Raw genomic sequence first — 20,814 nt, forward strand, 5'->3', positions numbered from 1 at the left:
TCTCATTATATTATCTCTTCTGCTCAGTGCCATTGAGAGATGAAGGATTGTAGGCTAATGAGTTCTGTAGGTGTACCCAAATTGTATCCCTTTAATGGCACTTTTATTTTACATTGCTGTAGAAATCTTACCTTTGTCAGTAGTGTAGTCTAATGAGAAGAACTCTACAGAGGGTTAGGAGACTTGAGATTAGCATCTTGGCTGGCTACCAAATTTCTTTGTGACCTCAGGCAAATCATTTCCCCTTTTTTTGGGGGGTGTGTGTGTGTGTGTGTGATTCTGTTTCCTTGACCTTAAAATAAAGAATTTGGACCAGGCGATTTTTTTTAAAAGAGCTCTTCCTATTCTGATAGCCTATGATTCTAAATCTAAAATTCATGTCCCACCTTAATAACAGAATATCCTTAGTGTACTTTAATCTTTTGCCATTTTTCTCAGGGCTGTCAGAAGGATCATATACTATCATGTTTAGAAATACCCCTTGGAAGGATCTGCATGACCCTTGGTGAAGTAGGTGCAGTTGACAACTCAAGCTGGGAAAGATCCTGGCTTGACTAAGTTTCATGTCTACTAGGTTCTCTGCTGGACAGATGAGTCACTCCTCAGATCAGGAACAAGAGCATGTGGGAAATCCCATTAAGAAGGGGTGTGAACTTTGAAGCTGAATGAGATGGTCATCTTCACAGGCTGTTGGGTAGGGCTGATGAAGCTTAATTCCAAGTAGGACAGTGCCCACCGGAAGGTCACGTGGCTTTCCACAGAGAAAGAATGGCACCTTTCCAAGGCCGAAAGGCAAAATAAATGTTGAAATCAGTAAGCACTAGCACCATCTCAAGAGAACTCTAAGGAAAATTAGGCAATCACAAAATGAGTTTTGTAATTTATTCTGGAGTGATTTCCCCCAGAAGATTTATGGGAGTTGAGTTCAGATTTATGAATTTTTAGTATATAGGAAAGTGTTAACTTAAATTTATCTATATGTCCTCAGCATAGAGGTTTGCACAATGCAAGTTCAGCTTACAGATTATTCTACTGAAATTTAATAATTCTCTTTGGCATTTAATAATTCTCTGTTTCGATTAGGAAAGCAGATATAGATTATTTGGTTTGGTTGAATAGCAGGTATAGACTGTAAATAGAGAATCTGAATGGATCTAGTTATAGGCCGCATAGCACCGATGGATTTTCACAAGGGAACATGTGCATATTCAGCACCCAGATTGGTATAGAATGTTACCAGACTCCAGAAGCTTCTTGTGCCCCTTTTCAGTCACTAACCCAAGGTAACTGTGATCCAACTTTCTAACACTGTAATTTGTTTTTTGCCTGTATTTGAACTTTTATAGCTGTACTCTTTTTTTCTGGTCTAATTTCTCTCACTCAGATTTGCTTGTCAGATTAATTTCTGTTGTTGCTCAAAGCAGTAAGTAGTTCATTCTCGTAGCAGGGTCAGCAAACTGTGGCCTGTGGACCAAATTTGGCCTGTGGCCTTTTCTGTATAGCCCATGAACTAAGAATTTTTAAAAAAATAATTTTAAAGGATTGTAAAAGAAAATAGCCAAAAGAAGAATATGCAACAGAGACTGTATGTGGCCCGTAGGCATAAAATATTTATTATTTAGCCCTTTACAGAAAAAGTTTGCTGACCACTGTTCTATAGTATTCCATTGTATAAACACACCGTAGTTTATTCTACTCTTGACAGACCTTTGGGCTATTTCCTGGCCTGGGCTGTTTTGAGTAGTGCCGTTGTGAACATTCTTATGCAAGTCTCTTGATGGGTGTAAGTACGATTCAGTGTGTGTGTGTGTGTGTGTGTGTGTCTGTGTGTGTTTTGCTGGGGAGGGGGGTATACCTCAGAGTGGAATTGCAAATAATGCAGCTTTAATAGGTACCACCAAACAGTTTTCTAAAGTGGACCATTTTACACTTCCACCAGCCATATATGAAATTCCAGTAACTCCCTACCTTTGCAACGCTTGGTATTGTCAGTCTTCTTAATTTTAGCCATTCTGGATTTTAGTCATAGCACATTGTGGTTTTAATCTGCATTTCCTTGGTGATGGCTGAGGTTGAGCATTTGTTCACAGGTTTGTGGGCCATCTGATTGCTTAACTTTTGTAACATGCCTGTTTAAATTTTTTTGTGTCATTTTTCTGTTGGGTTGTTTGCCCTTTTCTTTATTGATTTATAAGAGTTCTTTATATATGCCCTTTTTTATTAATTTATAAGAGTTCTTTATATATTTTAGATATGAGTCCTTTGTGTATTTATCGATTGCAAATATTTTCTCCCATTCTGTGGCTTGCCTGTTTACTCTGTTAAAGTGTCTTCTGATGAACTGTTCTTAATTTTAGTTTAGTCCAGTTTATCAATATTTTTCTTTATTTTTAGTGCTTTTTGTGGCCTGTTTAAGAAATCTTTGTGTAACTAAAGTTCATGAAGATATTCTCTTTTGCTTTTTTCTGGAAGCTTTATTGTGTTACCTGTCACAGTCAGATCTGCATCTTCCTGGAATTGACTTTAGTGTATGGTGTGAGGTAGAGGCCAAGGTCCATCCATGTTTTATTCTATAGATATCTGATTGCTCCAGCACCAACGATTAAAAAGACCATTGCTTCTCCCCGCTTCCTGTGTCACTTTATCACAAATCAAGTAATGATTAGGATTCTCTGTTCTGTTCTGTTGGTCTGTTTGTCTGTCCTTGGGCTAATACCACACTGTCTCAGTAACTGTTGCCTTATAATAAGCCTTGCTCTCTGACTCTATAAGTTTCCCAGCTTTGTTTTTCTTTAAGAGTATCTTAACTTTTCTTGGTGATTTACATTTCCATATAAATTTTAGACTTGGCTTGTCTATATTAATTTTAATTAAGATTGCTTGGAATCTATAGATTAATTAGGGGAAAATGTACCTCTTTACAATTGAGTTATTCAATCCCTGACCATTGCATATTTTTCCACTTTCCAAAGCTAATTTAATTCCATTTTTAGTCTCAATGTTTCAAGAGAATAATACAGAAAACACTTTCCCCTCTGTGGTATGGTTCTTCCAACTTCAGAATCAGAGATTGAAATGGATATTTGACTACTCAGAACGAAAATGTAGACCAATAAAAAGAAAACCAAGGCAGTAATATTACTTGTCTGTAGAATCCGAGTCTTTTGAAAAGGAAGTAATTAGCTAAAGTCATGATTGAATCTGAGTGAGCAAAGACCTTAAAGTTCATCTACTCCAGTTATTATTACTATGTCTCTATGCATTTTATCACGAGACCAAATCCATTTTATTGTGATTATTGAATTAACATGTGGGTATCTGTGCTTCTTGAACTGGGCAGGGGCATAGAAAAAATTCCACAGTACAGTGTTTGGTGATAGATGTGCTTTTCAGGAGAGCATTTGCTTTTCTAATAAACATATGTTTTTTTTACCCTAGGATTGCCCTTTTATTGTCTGTATGACCTATGCCTTCCATACTCCAGATAAACTCTGCTTCATCCTGGATCTGATGAATGGTATGCAAAGCTTGGGAAGTCTCAATTCATTGAAAGACTGGGGCATGGTGTTAAATCTTAGCATGTGTTAATCTAGGCAAACCAGTAAGTTGGGTAAACCTTTTACCCTTTGATTTTCAGTTAAACTTTATTTTAAAATCTTGAGTGTGATTTCCCTCTGGCCTTTCCCATTCTCTCCCCAGGAAGTTTCATTTTCTAGAAAAGAATTTCATAAAATACTGATAGTGATACTTGATTTTCTGGAATGCAGCTGACCTAGATCTTTAATTAGCTTGTTTCCTGGCTCTCAACATTTAATAATGAAATACCTCATAAGAATATAAGCCAAAGATAGAAATGTATTTTAGAAACCAGCTTTGAAGGACTGACTTTGAATCAGTATAGATTATATCCCAATTTTCAGTACCTTGTAAATCTGCAGAAACTACAAAAGATGAGCTGGAGAATTCCAGAAGATTTGGAGCTAGAAAAGTAGTTTTTTCTAGTACCATAAAGTGGCATGGAATCTGTTTTTAAAGTACTTTTGTCACAAGAGCTCAAATTAAAAAGCAGGCAGTTCAACAAATTAAATACCCAGTTCATTTGAAGTTTTGTTTTTTGAGTGTTTGATGTAAAACCTGATCTGTCCAGCAACATGAAGGAATTTCACAGACATAATTGATGAGTGAAAGAAGCCAGACACAGTAGCATATCTACTATATGATCTTATTTATGTGACTGTCAAAGAAGGTAAAACTAATCGTTGTTGAGAGAACTCCGAGTAGAGTTAACATTTGTCGAGGGGTGAGGTACTGATGGGACGGGCATGGGGGAGCCTTCTGGGATGCTGGAAATCTTTTACATTTTGATCTACAGTTATGTAAACACTCACTGAACTGTATGTTTAAGACTTGTGCACTTTGCTTTTTGTGAGTTATACCTCAGAAAAAAGAGAGAGGGGAAAAATCTTTTTTATCCTCTCTTTGGTGATAACTGTTTTTTACCTCCCCTTTTTAAAGGTGATTATCAGGTTAACCATTTGCCAGAACAACATGCATGTGGATGTATGTCATTTCTATGTGTGTGAGTGTGTGTATGTGTGTGTGTGACACACACTTGTAACAGCAAGGGCAATAAAGTTGGGGGCACATTAGCATTTGTAAATCAATAGAGGCTTTTGTGACATAGTTTATAAAAGCATTCCCTTACCCTGTTGGTGGCATTCTCTGTCTCCCTAATTTGAGGCAATATGATTATTTTCACTTTCCAATGTTTCATTATGAAAAATTTCAACCATATTAGCCAAGTTGGAAAAATTTTCCTGGGAACACCCAAATACCTACCACCTGGATTTTGCCAGTTAAAATGTTACTGTATTTGCTTTAACAATCATTAACCGTATGATAGGTTTTTAATTTTGTCTATCCAAAGAGCCAGTTGCTAAGCCCTCTGTTGGATTACTACATAGGTTGATTCAGTTATTAGGCATGAGTTCGGTAATCCAAGAAGATTAACTAATTCACCACTGATAGTGTAATTGGGAGCTGTGTTACTGACCTCAGAAGGATGGATTTGTTTTGTTATATTGTCCCAGCTATAGCAGCATTTCACATTTATCTTAAGTTTTCCCTATAATTTGTAATGTTTTTACAAATTGCAGAAATCAAAGATAGACAAAACAGAGGTATCGTTTACACTTTTCTAGTGTGTTGTAGCTATACGGATGACAGTGAGTTTTGTTTCCTTTAAACTAATGCACTTTGAATTAAATTCTGAATCTCGATTTCAGGAGGTGATTTGCACTACCACCTTTCACAGCACGGGGTGTTTTCTGAGAAGGAGATGCGGTTTTATGCTGCTGAAATCATTCTGGGGCTGGAGCACATGCACAATCGGTTTGTTGTTTACCGAGATTTGAAGGTAAGGAGAGTTCACAAATACATTCTGTTTCCTAGGTCCGTGTGGTAGGCATTGAGGTAATGGCCCTCTGCATGTGTCCTTCTCTTTCACAGTGTCCTGTCATTTTCCTACTAGCCCTCACCTCAGTCCAGGTGGAGGACTCATTGTCTCTTCTAGACGTCTCTCTATACCATGTCCGCCCTCGTCATCATGGGAACCACAGTGCCCAGTACAGTGCCTGGTGCAGCTCATAGGCTCAATCCAAATTCCTAATTGATTAGTGAAAAGAGAGGGTAGGAATTTTTTTGGTGTTGCCTGTTTTACCATTAGTTGTAATTCAGTTAATGTTCACCAAGCAACTGATCTGGCCGTGGCTCTTTGTGTTAAAATTGGGGATGTGCAAAGATAAACAGGAAGAGAGCATGTATTTTACGGAGCTTGTGAGCTGCTGAACTGTGACACAGAATGGCTGAGTCATAACTCATCTGAGGCAAGGCTAATCCTTTAGGGGGTGGAGTTGCCTATCAGCCTGCAAAATTCCCCCCAACAGCCATACTCAGTGCTTCACATTGTTTTAAGATTTTCTTAAAAATCATATAGCCCCAGACTGCTATGCTTCAGTTTTTGTTCTTGTTCTTTTTAAAAGCTCACCGGACTTGGAAATAATTAAATGGGTCTCTTCTGAGTTTTTGTTATTTAGACCATGGTGTTTGATCCTGAATTCTGTGTTAACTCAGCAACAGTCTGAAGACAGGAGAGAGATAAAAGTGACCCTGAAAAACTGTAGAAATGTTATGCAAATATGTAAATATATAAGTAATAATAAGAAGAAAAAGGATAGGGGTGACAATTTCCCACTAGGGTGAGGAGATTTCAGAAGGATATGCTTGCCTGCTATTTCAAGTTGCTCCTTGAATGATTCCACAATGGCCAACTGAAATGTTCAGTTTGTGTTCCTTTCTCTAGGAAGCTAAGATGTTTTTGGTTAGCTTTCCAAGGTTACTTTCTAAGAATCTATAACGTTCTATTTTATTTTTGAGCATATTACAGAGTGTCTTTTCAATCATGAACTACTTTGTAACCTTTAAAGTTTTCTGCAAGTGTAAAGTATTCCCTTATTTTTCATGTGAACTTCAGAAAGAAAAAATGCTTTTTTACTGAGTTAGAAATAATTAGACATTGGTTGGCATGTGGCATTTTATTTCTTTCCACAAGTTTTTCAGAAGAATATACTGCATGCTGAAGGCCCATGGAGTGCTTTTAAAATACATTTTAATTTAAATTTATAACCACTTTCTAATTATCTTTATGATGTGTTTTTGTTTTCTAAACTATTTAGTAAACACTGGCATTATTTAATTTCTATTCAAATTTAATTCTAGTCAGTCATGATTATTTATGCTTCAATTTTATAATCACATGCCATTTTTATTTCAAGCAAAACAGTTGATCTCCAGCAGAAAAATATTATTCAGATGACTGTAATTCAATGTATATTGGGGAGAGGAGCTTTGTTTTCCATGATTATGCTGACCAAATCTAATCTTAATGGATACATTTCATCAGAGTTGTGGTCAAATCATATTTGGTCATTTGGTAGGACCCTGTGTTGATTATATACTAATGAACAGTAATGACATTTCTCAGGATTAGTATGGCACCGTGGACTATTTTGATTTCTTAGGTCAGGTATTTGTGCATTCTTACAAGATTCCTCTCTGTTCTGTCCTTCCGTGGCCTCATTCGCAGGTGTCCTTGTGGTCCACATAAGCCCAGGGGCCAGTGACTCGCTGCCCATTGTTGAGAGCCACCCCGTCCTGGCCGTGTTACAGTTCTCGGTCCAGTGAAAAGGAAATGCTTTACCCGCAATGAACTGCAGTCTTAACCCTCCAGTGTTTCCTTGCCTGGGCTTCATTTTCTAATGAGTAGAGTCATTCGCCCCTGCCATTACCACTTTCATTCTGAAGTTAACATTCAAAATATTATTGTCAGCATCACGTCTGAGTTTGTTATGATGAGACTTAGTTATAATTGGTGTTTAGGATCAAACTATGATAAAATAATGAGTAGAATATCAAGTATCTCTAGTTTTAGAAGTTCTCAGAGGCCCTGTGATATTTTGGGACTCTTGAATAGACCATCTTTCCTGTGTTTATTTAGCCTGCAAATATCCTCTTGGATGAACACGGACACGTGAGGATATCAGATCTCGGTCTTGCCTGTGATTTTTCCAAAAAGAAGCCACATGCGAGTGTGTAAGTAAGCATGTCCCCTCTGTTCAGTATCATAACTCTAATGCAAATCGTTTATTTGGTCAGGCTATTTGCTCCCTATATTTTCTCTTGCTGCCGTGATTTTCCAAATATGGTAAGGCTAGATTAGGGGAAGCTCCAGCATCACAGGTTGTGGGAGAGAAGACGAGAATGGCGAGCTTCATATCACTCTGTCTGGGGAGTGGGGGACATAAATGGCCCCACATTGTAACTGACCCTACTCAGGGGCAGAGTGGTCCGTCGGAAGTAGTAGGGGACTCAGCAGACCTGTGTCCATGCTGGCTCTGGGACCCTACGTCATCCAGTCAACCTATTTGACCCTCAGTCTCTTCCTGTGTAAAGTAGGGATGCTAATAAAGCCGTCAGAGTTGTTACCAGGATCAATGAAAGGGCCAGTGTGCCAAGTACAATGCAGAAGCAACTGCGCAGAGCTCTCCAAGGAAGATCTCTCATATCAGATTTCACACTGCATATATTTTTCCTTCTTTCTCAAAAGGCTCCTTTTTTTCTGATGAGAACTTAGGAATCTTATTTATTTTTATTAAAGAAACAAATCATCTACTTGCAAGTCAAGCTTTTAACTCAGGTCATAGTATAGATTTGGGTATTACATCAACTCTCTCAATTGCCATGTGGAGTTAATGGAGGCCACAGTATTTAGCCAGTGCCTGACACCTCAGTGGACACCAAGCTGCTTCCAAAGGTGCATCTTGACCCTGGCCTGAGGAATTCTCCAAAACCTGGGGTTGTTAAAATGACAGCAGGAATGTTAGCTCCCCCAGAGCTCTGCAGAAACTGAGTGGAATATGTTCCGGTTTTAAATTTGTTTCTTTGATGTCGGTTTATCTAGGCAGGCAGTATGGATATGGTGTGCACTTTGTGAGAAAGCAGATGACTTTTGCTTTATTTTTTTCTTTCTAAATGTGTCATTCTGAGCACTGAATCTTTTAAAATTGCATTTTCATTGTACACATCTTGAGCTAACATTCATCACAGTGTTGCATGGTATTGAAGAAACTCTCTGGAGTCTCGTTTCATGCATTCCTGCAGAAAATTAACTACAGACCCTTCTTTTTGTGTAACTAGAAGGAAAGTGGTTCTGAATTGCAATACTTTATGAGGGACTGCGTTAAATTGGAACTGCCTTTTTAAGCTCTGATCAAAGGTTAATAGTGAATAGCACCATTTCTGTAAACATGCTTCTCTTTTTTCCTACAGAATCTGGGATATGTTGATAAAAGCATTAGCATTTTGCTACCACTTTACAATTATTAGGCCAGAGCCTGTGGTTGTATAAGCTTCTCCCAGGGAGTTCATCAGACGCTTTTAAGAGAGTCATTTGAATTTTTAATGCCACAGCTACTTGGTATGCTAATTTCTTCAATTTAGTAGAGTCATAACTAAGTATGAATCCAAGAGTTCGTAGAAGTTAATCTTCCAAAGGAATTAACTTTCAGATATAGGGTTATTTATTTACTTACAGGGCATAGCCTACTTCTTACTGTAATTCACATCAACTCTGAAAGATGGGCTGCTCATTGCCTGCTCTGGAAAGCATAGTATTTGAATAGCATCTTGAAAGGGGTGGGATGGAGAAGGTTGGAGTCCATGTTTAAATGATGGTAAATGAAAGACACCACTTGAAAAAGAAATAGACAGTGAAATACTATATTTTAAAATAAAGAAGGCATTTTGTAACTAAGATAAAGGAATTGAAGTCAACAGAGCTGAGTTTGAATCCCTTTCCCATGTTGTATCAGCCTCATTTTTCTCTGCTATAAAGGGGAGGTAATAATGATATTACCTCATGTGATATTTGTGAGGGTTAAATTAACTAATTCTTTCAACAAATTATTATCAACTTTTTGCTGTGTGCCAAGTGCTGGGGGTGGCACAATCCTGCCCCCCTGGGGACTGTCCACCCAGTGAATGCGTGTCCATGGCGGGTCCAGTGGCAGCAGCCTTGGTGGTTTTATTGGTGAAATATCAGCTGTCCTAGGCATGCATAGCTAGAGGCTTTTAATATGTCTTAACATTACAGAAACCACCCGATAAATTATGGGTATTATTATCTACTTTTGATCTTATGGACAAAGAGGTTCAGAGAAATTGAGTGACTTGAACAAGGTCACATAGCTTAGCCCTTGTGTAGATAGAATTCAGATTCATTCCTGTCCAATCCCAAGGCCTGTGCTCTTTACACTGTCCAGGTGAATCCTCTGAAGCTTTGAAATGATCTACTTAGAACGAGATTAAACATTTTTGGCTGGAATTTCACGCTGAACCTGATTTCTAAGTTCTTCTCAAAGCTGTAGATGTGATCCCTGGACTTTATCTAGTGCTGGCCTATCCCTCCTACAAAGCCCATGGCAGTCTCATAATCGAGGACCTGATGTGAGGCCTAGACTTAATCCATTTAGTGACGGAATCACAAATTATTGTAATCAGAAATTATTGGAGTAGACATGAAAAATTAAAGGAAAATGTGGGGGGTTGAGCAGATTGTCAGTGACTAATTTGAAAACTCATTTATTTTATCTGAGAATACAAAACTGTATGTCTCATGGCACAGCGTCTTAAAATGTTCAAGTGTTCTTTCGGAAATTAATAGTGGTGTGAATGTGCAGGAGAATGTTTCAGGAAGCACTGGTAGCTGCCGTGTAGACACAGTCGGAAAACCACCAAGGCAGGCAGTTGGTGTCCTTGCTTTAACTGTATGTGGTGTAAGCTCAGAGGAGAACTGATCCACAGATGCTTGTTCTGTTTGTCCTTGTAGACTTGTTTTCCATTCCAGAATTTAATTTTGAGCCTGAGAATTAGAAAATCATAGGTTTTGAGAGAGCCGCAGTGAAGGTCACCATAGAGGTCTCTCCAGGCAGTACTGAAAGCCTGCCCAGAAAATTATTTGGACCTGCCTCATAAAACTCAGCTTTTGCAGTGTGGTCCAATGGCCTGACCCCGCAAAATGCTGAACTCTAACTGGGAAGCTTTTCAGAGTGCTGGATCTGCCTCTGTCGACAAGTATCCATTCTCACTGACAAAACTCTTTCCAAATATACCCATTGAACAGAGGGCACTGGACCAATATAACTTTTTTTAATGATCTAGAATCATTTTTCACTGTTATTGCACATAAGTAAATTGAAGATGATTTATGATAAAATAAGAATTGAGATTAAGATCCTACATGTGCTGAGTTCTTCCTCTGCAGCACTATTCCAGGCCCATTACATATGTGTCATCTCACAGCAGCCCTGCGAGATAGGTGTTATTTTAATCAATCATTTTATTGGTGAAGAAACTGATGAAGGGGTTAAGGGCCTACAGATAAGGCTGTTTGCAGAGGCCTTTTCAGACTGAGTTTCTGAAAGTTCCCTACAACTACCCTTTACACTTTAAGATGGAACACTGCATGCTTAGCTCTTCAAGGAGGATGGAGAATTATAGAATGGGAAGGGATTTAGACTTGCAGATAGTGCAAATGATGCATAAATTGTTGTCCTCCCAAGTGACTTTCTCAACTTCCTGAAAATCCTCTTCCCATTGCTTAGCTGAGTCCTTTAATCTGTCAGCAGCTTTTGAAACATTACATGTGATTTCTCCATCACATATACTTGTTGGCTTGTGTTCCCACTTCTTTCCCAGGCCCTGGGGTCTGTTCCCCGACTGTGACTAAAGGAAGTAGCCCCCCAACATTAGCACATGTGATCTCGGGTCCCCAGCACGGGAAGCTGGCACCCCCCACAGGGAGTGGATGTCCCCAGGCCTTCAAGATCCTTCTCACTCGACGTAGTCCTCTGTCTTCTTTTCCTTCTTCCCTTTCCCCTGCTCCCCCAGCCCCACCACATGTGTCTGCACAAGGACCCTCAAAAGGGCAGGAGATCTTTTGTTCTTCATAGAAATAGTAGAGAAGGCCTGAGATTCAGATTTCACCGCATAGACTGTGGAGCTGGCATTTTTCATATTTATCTTATATGATAATTCATTTATATTAACTCATACACTAATTAAGGCAGAAAAGATTGTTTTCTCATTGGATGTTCAGTGATTCTTGTTTGCGTTAAAGCATGATTGTCCCCTCCTCGTATACAGTTGCTGTCACTTAATGAATGGCACCTGAGCCTCTTGGTGAGCTGTTAATGTCTGGCTGGGTAGGCATGCTCTGCCAACCACGTGTGTGCTTTCCTCTCCCTAGGGGCACCCATGGGTACATGGCGCCTGAGGTGCTGCAGAAGGGGACAGCGTATGACAGCAGTGCCGACTGGTTCTCCCTGGGATGCATGCTTTTCAAACTCCTGAGAGGGTGAGTGAATATATCCTTCTAGTGCTGTCATCACAGCATGTATTGGGATCAAAATCCAGAGTATTTACAAGTGACCAGAGACTGATATTATTGTATTTTAAAGCACACAGTGATCTTTAAGGCACATACTCATCTAGAAGATAGGTTTGACTCTTTCTGTCTTAAAAAAATGAGTTTCTTTTCCAAAAGCTTATAGGTAAAAACTTAGAGCTAACTGTTTTTGTTCCATACTATGTGAGTATTATAACACTTTTAAACCTACAGTAAGACTGCTTTGAAATATTTCCATTGATAAGCCATTTTCTGGTAGTAAGTGTTGTTTTGAAATGTAGAGCATTCTTGAGGGTAGGATAATATTATTTCCTAGAAATTAATTTACTCGTGATTGTCCTGTGAATGTAAAGCATGTTGAGGGTTACCAAAAAAAAAAAAAAAAAAGTTGATGACCCAAAGTAAAGACATTTTAAAGGTTTGCATTTATTTGTAAATATGCCAAAATTCATTTGTGTGTGTTTTTTAAAGCTAGTATTAAAAAAACCTTATGTTTTTATGGGTCAAGTATAATAGATGATGATGAAATTTAGTGGAAGAGATTGTGAACCCAAAGTGCTTTCAAAATGTTCTGATATTGAACACATAACAATTATGTTAATCTTTCCATTGATTTAAGAAAGTTTTTTAATGGGAATCTTAAGTTTTGTTTGTTTTTTTATTTTATTTTGAAATAAATTCAAAATTACAGGAACAGTTGCAAAAACAATACAAACCCCATACACAGCATACCCTGACCCCTCTCCCCCGATACCCCGATCCATCAACTTTAACATGCTGTCACACCGCCATTTCTCTTTCCCTCCTTCCCTCCCTGTCTATCATCCATCATCTATTGCTCTGTCTTCTGAACATATGAGAGCTAGCTGCACGCATCCTTGAACAAACACTATAATTCACATATACAATTCCCATGAACAAGAACATTATGTTATGCAATCCTGTTAAGTGCAGCTAAGAAGTTCAAGAAATTCAACATTGATACAAAGCTTACATTCTATATTTCCATTTTTTTTTTTTTTCCTTATGTCCCAACTGTGTCCCTTTGAGCCTCCTGTCCTCCATCCTCAGATCCCATCCAGGATCATCCTTGGCATTCAACTGTCATCTATTTAGACTGTCTTTTTTTTTTTTTTTTTTCAATTGTGGAAACATATATACAGTCTAAATCTTCCCGAGAATCTTAAGTTTTTTAAGTATGTTTTTGGATATTCTTCACTCACCAAGATACAAAAAGCACTTTGCATTGAAATTTCCCAGTCAAGATTTTTTCCCTTCAGTATTTCTCCTGTGAACACAGTCCCTGTTAATTTAGCCTAATTGAGCACCACTACATCTTATTCTATGTAGCACATTCCATACTTTCCCCCAAACTACTTTCTGAGCACCCATGCTACTTCCTCAGGACTCTGATAATCCAGTTGTCCTCTGCTCAGTGTATTCACTCAGGAACTGCAATTATATTATTGCCTAAAATGTCAGGTCCTGTTTTCCTTAATCGAATTATTGGATTTCTGGAGCCTGTGAGGCCTTGATTCATGTTATCAGACTAACTGACCTAATTAGAGAGTTTATGCAAAGCCAACCAGAGGAAACCATTTCCTCATTTAAGACGTTTTTATTCACCATGGGCACACTGTGTGCAGAGCGGGTGGCTGAACAGGTACGCCACGAGTCTTGATTCAGCGTATAATTAAAGACAGAGAATTCATATCTATAGGATTTTGAGATGAGAAAAAGCTCTGTGCAGTGGTTAAACTGTTGAATGCATTAAGTCATGATGCAAAAATCACTCAAAGTGCAACAAGGAAGCCTGCAGAGCTGGCATTTGGGGCTTTGTTTGCCTATTTCGTTTAATTTTTAAATTTTACTATTTTTGATCATACACTGGGGAGAATCTGGCATATTACTTCTTTACTTTTAAAAAATCTGGGGTTTTGTTTTATTTATTTATTTATTTTGCTGGCCATATTTTATTTGTCCTTTTTCTTTATACAGGATAACCAAAGATACAGACAGTATCCAGTAAAATAAAATAGATGAAACAAATTTCTAAGGCTGTGATGTCACATGCTACATTTAACCTGATTTTTTTCATGCTTTCCTTGGAACAAGGACTAGATCATTCAGTAAAAACATATAGTAAAAAGAAAATATGTCTTATCATGTACAACTTTTAAACTACAGTAATGATGTACCTTAATTACTTCCATGCACACAGATCTAACATTACAGGTTTTTCAAAAAATAAATACAATCAAGACTTCTAAAAAGTAATTCCTAATTTTTTTTTGTGCATAGATCAAGCACCTCCAAAATAAAAATTCCTGTATACAGTGGGTACTTTACATAAATTGAACACTTAAGTAAGTTAAGTATGTGGACAGCCTTGCAATAAGCTGACATTATATATTCAGCTAGGTAAGCAACAAACCATAGTGCAAAATGGAGAAAGTGTATTTGCAAATAAGTTTCAAAACCTAGGTTAACTTTTCTACAGTTAAGTACAGAAAATAAACTGATTTGTTAAAATACATAAGATGTGATGTATTAACATTTCACTATAGAGAATGCATACCAGAACATTTGTAAACCGTGAATGAATCTTATTAAGAATAGTTTACTATAATAAACTCTGGCAAGATAGAAATGCACATTGGGAGGCCCTATGGGTGGTATATGTTTTGCCACCTACTTTTTTTACCATGACATCGATAACACATACGTGCCAAATTTGTCATTCATCTTTCAGTTGCTGCTGGTATCCTGTGTTTTAAGAAATTTGTACAGTATGAAAAACTTGAAAATACTCATGAAAAATGTTTTAGGAAAAAAACAGATATTTCCATGCAATTATGTGCAGTCTCACTGTGTAAATTTCAAGGCAAGATTTTTGTGTCCTATAAAACAGATCGTTGTTCTTTGAGAGATTGAGTCTGGATTTTAAAAACCAGGAACTAATGAAATTCTTATTAAAATGACACCATCTGATTCAAGTAAAAAAATGACTTAAAAACTAGTGATAAAAAGACAAAACACATTTCATGAAGAATACGAAGAGAAATGTCTGCTGAGTGTTTTTGTTCAGAAGTTTCAGAATGCTGCCATATGTTTTATGAGGAATTTGAGAGGAAGCTTTCTTAGCAGGTTTTACTGTGGCCTGTAGTGACTTAAGTGGAGACCCAGCTGGACTGGGAAACTGTGGGATGCCTCTGGGTTCAAGCTGCTTGTTAAAAAAAGAACTCCCCATTGTTGTTCAGAAAGTCCTCCTCCTTTCCCAAGCTCCCCTTCCTTTAACTGGCTCAGTTTCTAGCATTTCGGCATCATCTTTCCTGCTAAAAAACCTGTGCAGGTAACTGATATAAGTATTTTCCTTCTCAGTTTGTTCATCCTTCCTAACCGCACGACAAAACTGACTTAAGACGAAACAGTCCCCCTCCTCCTCCACTCGCTCACAAACTGGCTATCCCAAGAAGACTGCTACAAAACTTCTAATTGAGCCAAACTTGCCGTTCCTTTTTCCTCTTTTTCTCGGCTTACAGACTTTGATATCAAGCTTTTCATTTCTAGTTGAGACACTGAGCTATTCAATGGATCAACAACATCAGTAGCTCATGTTGTGAACTAAGTTGAATAGTTCCTATATAGAGGAATCAAAGTCAAATCCCCGATGCTGTTCCCTTTCTTTTCCCGCCATTGCTCTGATGCTTCTTCTAGAACTCTCTGGGCTCTAACCAATCCATTCCTTTCACATTTGATTTGCCTTTCTTATCAGAGTTTTCTTTGCTTTGTTCTTTCCAATTGGAAAGATCTGTAATAAGTGTGGATTCATAATAATGATTAACTTCACTCTTTCTCCAAATTAAGTTATCTAAACATGATGATGACCTCATTTGGTAGTTACAAGTCTGGCTACACTCCATATCACAATATTTGTTTTCATAATGCACTTGATACCCCAGCAGGGCTCAGTAGAGTAATTGGTACCAAAAGCAGGATCCTCCAGATAGTTTCGTGATCTCCATCCAAATGTTTTCAAGGATCAACTTGTACTTATTCTTCATCAAAGGAATCAGCAGAGCTCTTGGGTCAAGCTGAACTGCCTCAGTATCAAAATTGTTATGTATAAGCCAAATCATGCTCTGAAAACTGACAATCACAGTACCTTTCCCAGTTGTAAAGTGACTGTGAGTTTCATCCATAAGCAAAATGTCCTCAGCTTCATCTTCAATATGAAAATGATGACTTGAAATTGGTTCATCTGTTGGAAAATAATATATGCTCAAGTAAGGATGGGAGAGTGCTTTTTCTGCTGTGAACTGGTCCATGGGGCTAAATGTCAGAATCTGTTCCAAGAAATCCAGTGCTTCTCAGCTAATTCCTGGACAGCTGAGATAAAAGTTTGTGTGGCTCAGTCATGTCATTTCCAATGTAAACTGGAATCATGCTGAGAACGCCTGACAATCTGCCTCATGTACAACAGGAATAGATTCTAAAATCAGTTGCCTCTGTTCAAGTTCATGTGCACCTGCATAGAGGGTTTTACCAGTCAGCATTTCAGCAAAGATGTGGCCTGCAGCCCACATGTCAATGGCTTTAGTATAATTATTAGAAGAAAGTAGAAGACGAGGAGACCTGTGCCATTTAGTAACCAATTCTTCAGCAAGGTGACCCTTTTGGAAATAATTGGGTTATGATCACCCATCTTCAGCACTAATTCTTCAGTATCAATGAAAAGATGATTAGCTGGTTGGAGATCTCTGTGCAGCGTGTTTGCAGAGTGAATGTACCTGCTCCCACGTAGCAGATGATACATGAAAAGTCTGGCATGCTCCTCCAGTAAGGCGCCCTGCTCCAGCACATTAGCTGAGTCTGTCTGCATGTCCTCCTGAACAATGTAAACACTGTTCAGTTCAGTAAGAGAGCCCACATCGTCTGTTAAGTGGCTTTAACTGGGACCAAGCATTTCAGATGCTTGCACAATGTTACCATGGTCAAGTCTTCTGATAATTTTCACGTCATGTAGTGCCTGGATCACCACACTCTGGAGATCAGTAAGGACAATTTTCTTGATGGCTACTCTCTTGTCATAGTCATTGCCGACAATAGAAGAAACCAAGCCCTTGCCTCCACAACCCAGTGGCTTTAAGTCCGTATACCGAGAGCCCAGAACAAAACCATGAATGTTCAGGAGACTTTCAAATTTCTCTGTCATTTTGCAACCCTCACTATTGCCTTTGTCTTTTGGATTGTTGATCTTGTGTAAATAAAGAAGAAAACTGTCATCAAAAGGAAAGATCTTTCAAAAAGAGAAGAGAAAAGTAATTTTGCTTCCACAGCAAAGTGGTTCATTTTGCATATGCCAACCAGGCCATTGTGTTCCTCTTAGATAATAAATCAAGTAATGTTTAATATTAGCTCTGTGTAATTCAACAGTGTGATTTGCGGCTAATAAAGTGAAATCTGTCTCAATTGGCTATAATTCATGTTTGGAGTACTTAATTGGAAGGTGTTAATTCCTCTGTGATGTCCTTGAACAGGCTTGAGTTCAGTATGGCTCCTGTTGAGTGGAGTTTGAATGACAGAAAGACATCCAGTGAATGATCATGAGGATGGGATGGAATGGATAAGCTAAGAACAGAAAGGTGAAAGATCTGGATTTATGGCCTATATGGAAAGGGGAGCCATACGATTGGCTTCAGCCATTGGAAGGCCCATCTTATTGGAGGGATTAGATTTATGCTGTATAGCTCCAGAAGAGAGGCATCTTGAGGGGAAAAATATTTTTTTGATACAAGAATGTCCACTCAAGCCTTTGATTACCCAGTGAAGGAGTGTTCTGCCTCACAAAGAACAAGTTTCCTGCCACTGTCTGGAGGACCATTTATGGAGCCTGGAATTGAAAGAATTCTTCCAGCAGAGGATAGATTGGATTAGCTGACTCTTCCCCACTAAGATTTGTGATGTTATGCCATTCCTATTACTTGTTCCGAAGTTATCCACAGGAAAAAGATATAGTGCTAAAACCCAAAAAAGCAGGGAAATATTTTTTGTCTTAAGTGATTTAAATTAAGTTTGGTAAGCATTTATTGAGTATCTACAATATGTGAGAGACTGTGCTTGATGCTGTGGTAAGAAAAACAGGGAGAGGCAGAGACCTTAAGGGCCTTGCAGTCCAGGAGGGGAGGAGACAAGTGCACTCAGACAGGGCCAGGAACAGGTGGGCCGCACTGACGTATTCAATAGCCCTGTGATGTGGGATCCTGGAAATGAGAGGACCAGTCCCGATCTGGAGGAGCAGGGCAGGATTCACACAGGATTTGGGCGAGGTAGACTTTGAAAGAGCAATGGGTAGGATTACAGTACAGAGATTTGGGGCGGGGGAAGAATGTCTTCTGTACAGAGGGGACAATCGGGAGCAGGTTGTTTTTCTCTGTCAGTGACCTGTGAGCAATGGTCAGCTGATTATCAAGAGGGGAGGTGTGATGGAAGATAATTTTGAGGCTGTGGGAGCCCTTGAAGTCCATGCTGTGCAGTTTGGGCTTTATTCTCTAGGCCCCAGAGACTGAAGGCTTTTCAACAAAGGAGTGGTATGGTGGGGTTACTTTTCAGTAAGATGATTCTGGCAGCAGCAAGGAGGGCTGCAGGGACAGAGACAGTGTAGGAACAGAGGCCACAAGCACTTGAGGTAGCACAGCAGGACTGAGACTGGAAATAGAAAGGAGGCAAAAGATTTAATAATATTGTAGAGTTAGAGCCCATAACCCTACAATGGATTTTCAGATGGATCTGGAATATTGAAGGGTGGGAGTTAAAGATGGTACCAGAAGATTCATGGTAACTGGGCGAATGGTGATATCACTACCAAGATTATTGTTTGTAAAATGTCAGTGGATCAAACTCAGCCGATGTTTAGTGAGGGCCTTTCAGGAGCAGAGCTCTCGATGGGGTCTGCATGAGGTGTGACTGTGCTTAAGAGCCTTGGTTTCCTCAGCTGTAAGCAAGAGGCAGTGTCACCTGTCCTACCTCCTCACAAGGTTGCATGTGGGCAAACCTCGAAAATATGAATATAGGTATCCTATACATTTTCATGTGCTGTACTTTCTAGAGCTGTATTTTCTCAGTCACAAGGGGCCTAAGAAGCTGAAACAAAGTGGAGCCAAGAAGTCCAGTGGGAAGAGCACTGGTCTGGAGCTGGAACCTCCTGGGCACAGATTCTGCAAGTCACCTGTCCCCTCTGCATCCTAGCACTCTGCAGCGGGCAGGTCACAAGGAATGAACCAGACACCATGCCAGCCACTGCCTAGTGCTCATCCTCAGCCAGTGGTCCTCAACAGGGCACATTTGGCAATGCCCGGAGACATTTTTGGTTGTCCCAACTGGAAAGATACTACTGGCAATTAAGGGGTAGAAAGCAGGGATGCTGCTAAACATCTTACAATGCACAGGACAGCGTCTGCAACAATGACTTCTCTGGTCCAAAATCTGAACCGTCTGTGATTGAGAAGCCCCACTCTACAGTAAGTCCATCCCCCTTCCTTCCCACATTTGTGCAGTAAGGTTGAACTGGTGATCGCCAAGGGTCCTTTTCTATGATGTAATACTCTCCCTGTCCAATGTCCCATCACTTCTGCTGAAACTCTTTTCTGTACCCCAGTTTGTATCGACACTTGAAGAACTCCAGCAGACATGGGGAGAAGGAATCTGGGTGGGAGAAAGTTGCTGAGGTATGCCAGTTTGAAACTCTTATGGACCCCAGAAAGGCCGTGATCTTTTAACCCAATCTTGTTGGGTGGAAACTTTTGATTGAGTGTTTCCATGGAGATGTGACTCACCCAACTGTGGGTGAGATCTTTTGGTTAGATTATTTCCACAGAGGTGTTACCCCGCCTATTCAGGGTGGGTCTTGATTAGATCACTGGCATCCTTTAAGAGGAGAAGCTAAGAGAGACATTTTTGAGAGAGAAGCTAGGATGTTTGGTCCAGAGTTTGTCCCCAGGAGAAGCTAAGAGCCAACACAGATGCAGGTGCTTGGAGATGCAGACAGAAAGACATTTGGAGATGCTAAGCTAAGAGATGAAGCCCAGAGTTTGCCCCGGAGAAGCTAAGAGAGGACCCCAGATGCTAGAGAGAAACTCAACCCAAGAGCAAAGGACCAGCAGATGCCAGTCATGTGCCTTCCCAGCTGACAGAGGTGTTCCGGACGCCACTAGTCTTTCTTCAGTGAAGGTGTCCTTGTGTTGATGCATTAGTTTGGACACTTTTATGGCCTTAGAACTGTAATTTGTAATGTAATAAATCCCCTTTATAAAAGCCAATCCATTTATGGTATTTTGCCTAACGGCAGCTTCAGCAAACCAGCACACGAAGCTTGAGAAGGTGTGTTCTGTTTCTGGACTCGAAGCCATGAGTTGTGGCATTCATACACCACGAGAATTTTGGGGTGCTGGTCACTACTGCCATTTTGAATAACTTTGTCAGATACTTGACAGCATCTGTGTATGAAAATGTTCCATGTTGCAAATCTGTGGTATTGTCGCCATGATCCTCAGTCCAGGTTTAAGATGTCTGTAAAGGAAAAGAGTCGACAACGTGACAAGAATCTTAATCTTGAGGTTGTCACATTGTCTGTCCCGGAAGGTGTCAGACGTAAAGAGAAAACCAGGGTGGTGGCTGGGAGAGTTGAGCTCTGTCTGTGACCCTTAAGTTTGTTCCTGATAGGGAAAAAAGGAATGCTGATAAATATTTTGGTTCAAAACACATATTTTATTTAACCTGCCCATCTTTTTGGT

The 20,814-nt window shown here is 39.4% G+C and overlaps 1 protein-coding gene and 1 pseudogene across 1 annotated transcript in view; one reads left to right on the top strand and one right to left on the bottom strand.

Annotated features, from left to right (window-relative positions):
* GRK3 (G protein-coupled receptor kinase 3) overlaps nt 1-20,814 on the top strand; it is a 165,227-nt gene that overhangs the window by 118,409 nt on the left and 26,004 nt on the right. The window contains exons 10-13 of the mRNA XM_037816792.1: nt 3,439-3,517; nt 5,286-5,416; nt 7,556-7,650; nt 11,864-11,971. Coding sequence (XP_037672720.1) covers nt 3,439-3,517; nt 5,286-5,416; nt 7,556-7,650; nt 11,864-11,971 — 413 coding nt within the window. The remainder of the gene's footprint in view (nt 1-3,438; nt 3,518-5,285; nt 5,417-7,555; nt 7,651-11,863; nt 11,972-20,814) is intronic.
* LOC119519102 lies at nt 15,039-17,237 on the bottom strand (annotated as a pseudogene).

This window comes from Choloepus didactylus, chromosome 23 (genome assembly GCF_015220235.1).
Source record: "Choloepus didactylus isolate mChoDid1 chromosome 23, mChoDid1.pri, whole genome shotgun sequence".
NCBI classification, from domain to species: Eukaryota; Metazoa; Chordata; class Mammalia; order Pilosa; family Megalonychidae; genus Choloepus; species Choloepus didactylus.